Source organism: Octopus bimaculoides, chromosome 22 (assembly GCF_001194135.2).
Source record: "Octopus bimaculoides isolate UCB-OBI-ISO-001 chromosome 22, ASM119413v2, whole genome shotgun sequence".
Taxonomy (NCBI): Eukaryota; Metazoa; Mollusca; class Cephalopoda; order Octopoda; family Octopodidae; genus Octopus; species Octopus bimaculoides.
In genome coordinates this window covers 36,415,616-36,420,493 of record NC_069002.1, presented here as the reverse complement: position 1 = coordinate 36,420,493, position 4,878 = coordinate 36,415,616, and the positions used below count along the sequence as shown (strand labels likewise).

The following is a 4,878-nucleotide window of genomic DNA, read 5'->3' as shown; positions in this document are numbered from 1 at the left end:
GAGAGAGAGAGAGAGAGAGAGAGAGAGAGAGAGAGAGAGAGAGAGAGAGAGAGAGAGAGTATTTTCGGAAAGGGGAGAGAAGATGAAAAGTGAGGAAAAAGCAGTGAAAGAAAGCGGTGTTGATTAATGCGGAGGAGGAATCTTTGTAAAAGACAGTCGCAGCATAAGAGGAGGAGGAGGAGGAGGAGGAGGGGGATTGGTGAAGTACAGAAACGGTATAAGTATGACCAGCTAGGTTTAATTTGTGTAATTACTACAAAATATCTTGATCCTTGTACAAGGGAGATCTACAAGACCCCTGAAATACTAACGGAGGAATGCAAGAAATAGGTAATGTTTAAACTATTAACTTTTGGTCGTGTGCAGATATGTAAAAGCGATACAGAGTGTGTAGTGTTGATGATGATGATGATGATGATGCTAGCGATGGTGGTTGAATGGACTTTTATTTGTACGTTTGATTTTGATTGGATGGTATGTATTCTTATGTCGAGAATACAAGAAGTTTGTTGTGGTTTTGCTTTGATAGTAATCTTATTGAAGGCTTAGAAACAAGGAGGCGGCTGACCGGTCGAATCGCTAACGTACCGCCGGACAAAACGATCTGCGGTATTTTGTCCGTTTTTAGTTGTGAGTTCAGAAGTCGAGTTTGGTTTACATCCATTCTAAGTAAAAAAAAAATTACTAGTCACGTACATTGGTCGATGAAATAGTACAGGTAAAGTAGAGAGGTGGATGTAAGTAAGTAGTCCCTTTCCCCCAAATTTCAGGCGTTACACCTGAATCGAAACGATTATTCGCCGTTGCCGTTAACTATATTTTAGTTTATATGGAAATTCAGCTTTTTATGATAGAATTAATTCAAGATTTAAGAAGTTGGGTAACAGTGCATAGCTTGTCTTAAATTGCTTTCTTATATTTTATATCATTAGTTGCGTGATGAAAAAGACTCTTGCACTTCTCTGCATTGGCATACTCGTTTCAAGCACCTCGTCGCAGAAGCAAGGTAAATATTCCCCACTACCATCACTTCATAGTAATTCTAGAGCTAGTGAGAGAGAAAAGGAAAGAGAGAGAGAGGGGATGAGGGAAGAGTCGTTGTTTTTTATGTTTTCTAGAAGTGGTGAAAGGAGTGAGAGAGAAAAGGAGAGAGACGTGGGGAGAGTCGTTGTTTTTTATGTTTTCAAAGGATGAGAGATTGCTTATTCTCATCAAATTTTCATGGCTCTTCTATCTTCCATACTATATTTATGAGGCCCGTGTTATTCTTGTGTTATTCTTGTGTTCGTGTATCATATTCAGATCGCAGTATGTCCGATGCCAAGTCAGAAACAGATTATGACCGTTTGGATGGAAGGTAAGAATTATATATTGACAATTGTTTGAGAATGGCATCAGTAAAAGTGAAATAATTGTTATAATGCTTTTGTTAACTGATTTATTTGTGTTAGGCTTATTTTGTAAAGAGTGTCTCGTGCTTTGTGTAACAAAAATAAAATCAGAAAATAGAGTAACTATCTGAAATATTGTCTGGATTAGGGGAAAAAATATTTGTCTAAATGTTAAACAAAGGTATTTTCTACAGAGAATATATCTAAAATTTATTTTTATCAAATTAATACACGAATAAAATGTCGAAGTAATCTATCTGACAAACAGATTTTGAAAGGAGGCCATAAGGCTGTAAAACCCCAACCACAGATAAAAAAACAACAACATTATTAGTTAACTGACACAAGTTATATAGACTTCCCATGGACTATATATCGTAATGGTTAAGGGCGCGGGCTACTAACCCCAAGATTCCGAGTTCAATTCCAGGCAGTGACTTGAATAAATAACAATAATAATAATAATGGTATAGGTACACGCTAGAAAAGGTCACAGAAAATGGGAAAACAACCATACTCTGAGATATGCCAATACACACTGATAGAGAAATTTCTATTTCAAGATCTCTATATTTGCTCAGTTTTTGGTAGGTTTTGACAGATACGTTTATATCGATTGGGACAGTTATATCAATGAGGAGGCATGACTTTTGTCTGAAGTCTTTCAATATTATGTCTGACCTATTTGCATCTGTCTTCCTGTCAGTTTGAATGATGAAGTTCTAGAGGAGTGCGATGTGATCCTTTTCAATCACTGGAGGTGGTTTGTGTTCACATCAGGTTTTTTTTTTATATCATAGGGCAGGTCCAGGTTTTTGCAAATTACCCAGTGCATATATTGTGCAGCTCTGTCATGCCTGTTGAGATACTCAGTAGGCATAAGAAGACTGCACAGGGAGTCAACATGATCAATGGTTTCATTTTGTTGTTGACATACACGACATGTTGGGAAGCTGCTGCCGTTCTTTGCCATGTTGGCCTGGAGAGAAGCAAGACGTGGTTTGAGCGCGAATCGCAGAGAGTGGGGCAGTCAGAGACTTGCAAGATCCTCTGGGATTTCCCAATCCAAACAAATCAGATGCTAGAACATAACAGACCGGACTTAGTGGTGGTTGACAAGGTGCACCACATATGTTATATAGTTGATGTTGCATGCTCCTAATGATTAGCATTCGTCTTTTGAAAGTCTCGCTTCTGTTGCGACAGCGACAGAAGCAGGATTGTAAACACACTACAATGTTAACACAATCCAAGTAGAATCGAAGTAACTATAAAATCGTTTCATGGGAACAATAGCAGTTTAGAGGTTTCGGATATAAAATATGTGTCTATAGTACAGTTACAACATACCTGGTGTCTTTAGATTGCTAACATTTCTAATTATTTTCTCTGTTTACAGAAGAAGCAGATATAAGAGGGACAACATATGCAAAAGATTGCCATGTAATAGTCCCCTTGAATTATGCTGTAGAGGTCAAGTTTGTGTATGTGGAGGTTTATGGACGAACTGCCATTGTAAAGATTCGAGCAGCGCAATAACTGCATATAATTATATATGTATACGTATTTGTTTGTTAGCATTTCTTTTACAAATTATGGACCTGCCCGATCTAAGTGTCCGGCTATTATTCAGCATCGTAAAGGCGTCTGTCTTTACGTTCTGGGTTTAAATTCCGCTGAGGTCAACTTTGCCTTTCATCCTTTCGTGGTCGATAAATTATGTACCAGTTGCTTACTGGAATCGATCTGATTGACTGGCCCCTCCCCCCAAATTTAGGGCCTTGTGCCTAGAGTAGAAAAGATTATTCAACATCGTATAAAACTAATAAAATAAAGTCTGAATTATAATGTTAAGACATAAATCTTTTGCGTTCAATCGTGGTACATATGTTCGCATATAAAGGCTCATTGTGTAATTTATATATGCAAATGCGTATATATATATTACTCTCGTTCAATGAACAATATCATTATGTGAAATAGAGAAAACATTCATTTTACAGGACACAAGCAATGTCCAATACAAACATACATACATGCATACATAGATGGACGAAAATCTGATGTGAAGAGAAAGAAGAATTTCGAAGAAGTTAATGTCTCTGAATTACACCCAAGTCATACAGCATTGATGATCATTGTTACTATCATATCGGAGTTTTCTACTAACATATCCATGCATGATCTTCTGCTCATATACGCTCATCCTTTCATCTGATGATATATTGCAGTAGAGTCGGGTAACTTCTTTGGGCATGTATTCTAGGTTATCAGACAAGGAATGCTGTTCATTGAGTTGTCTTCCATGCCTCATGATGTTATCAGCTTCATGTATGCAAAATTGGTCAAGGAATAAACGATGTAATGATTTGAAATAGAGAAGAGAAACTGTGTACAATTGTGGAAATCAGCTGCCCAGCGGATGTTAACATAAAGCTGAAGATAAGTGAAAAAGAGAATACCTACACTAAACTATGAGAAATCTGTAGTTACTTTATCCAGATTACAAGTTCAGGTTTATACCTGTAATTATTGGGGCAATAGAATATGTAACACACTGCCCAAATACCAATCTTGAGAAATTAAGCCTCTTCAAATCCAGAAGAGAGAGAAAGCTGATTCGAAGACTACCGATCCAATCAATCACTGGAACTGTACAAATCTGTAAAACTTTCCAGAAGTTTATCATTTAAGTATATATGAGCCTGTCTAGATATGCAACTATATGCATGAGAATATATACATAAAACAAAACATACGAATCTGCTCACATACATACATACATACATACATACATACAATTACACACATATATATCTATATATGTATAAATACATATATATATTTATATAAGTACATACATATTTACGCATCATGCTGTTAAGAAATTATTGAGGTGGAGCTTTGGATCAGAACGCCCACGTAAGTTTAATTTTCTCCGTTTTGACAGGGATCTTTCGAATTTTATTTTTCACTCAGGCCTTCGGGGTAATGTGTTGGTGGTGGTAGAGGGGGTCTTTTTATGAAAAATGTTTTTGAAAATTTATTTTTTTCTTCACCTCAATCTCATCCTCCTAGCAGATATTGGTGAATTTTTTTGGCATTACGCACTTAAAAACAATGAGAGAAGCCTTTTCGGTAAAAAAGAAAATAAATATTTTCAAACAGAAAGCTGTGTGATTTAAGGGTGATTTGGCTGTTTCTAGCACATCCTCTTTTCTTTGTCACTGTCACATGTATTGATATTTTTCCATAACTGTCCCACGTTTTAGGCTATGGAGATTCCAATTCTGAAAAACAATTTTCAAAAATCGCAATTTCAAGAAATTTCAATTCCCCAACCATTTCTTCACTTTTCACTTTTTCCGGAAATTTTTTTCGCGAAATACATAGAAAAATACGGAGATTATTATTCTGAAAAAAAAAAAACAAAAAACAAAAATTGCTTGTAAAATTACAATTTTTCAAAAAAAAAAAAAAAAAAAAA

The 4,878-nt window shown here is 36.0% G+C and overlaps 1 protein-coding gene and 1 long non-coding RNA gene across 8 annotated transcripts in view; one reads left to right on the top strand and one right to left on the bottom strand.

Moving 5' to 3' along the window:
• Nucleotides 1-4,878, bottom strand: part of LOC128250538 (uncharacterized) — a 33,951-nt gene that overhangs the window by 6,185 nt on the left and 22,888 nt on the right. The gene's annotated exons all lie outside the window — the stretch shown is intronic.
• On the top strand, nucleotides 197-3,253 carry LOC128250537 (uncharacterized). 3 transcript variants are annotated; one of them, XM_052975803.1, is made up of 4 exons: nucleotides 197-330; nucleotides 933-1,006; nucleotides 1,303-1,357; nucleotides 2,791-3,253. In XM_052975803.1, the coding sequence occupies exons 2-4, from the start codon at nucleotides 940-942 to the stop codon at nucleotides 3,059-3,061; spliced, it is 393 nt and encodes a 130-aa protein (XP_052831763.1). In that variant the 5' UTR covers nucleotides 197-330; nucleotides 933-939; the 3' UTR covers nucleotides 3,062-3,253. The 3 variants fall into 3 exon arrangements, with proteins under 3 accessions (XP_052831763.1, XP_052831764.1, XP_052831765.1); XM_052975804.1 differs by having other exon boundaries at nucleotides 197-630; XM_052975805.1 differs by lacking the exon at nucleotides 933-1,006.

Coding starts and splice junctions, on each gene's coding strand:
- LOC128250537 (XM_052975803.1), top strand. CDS start 940: ATGAAAAAGACTCTTGCACTTCTCTGCATTGGCATACTCGTTTCAAGC. Junction 1,007..1,302: donor CACCTCGTCGCAGAAGCAAG/GTAAATATTCCC, acceptor TATCATATTCAG/ATCGCAGTATGTCCGATGCC. Junction 1,358..2,790: donor TATGACCGTTTGGATGGAAG/GTAAGAATTATA, acceptor CTCTGTTTACAG/AAGAAGCAGATATAAGAGGG.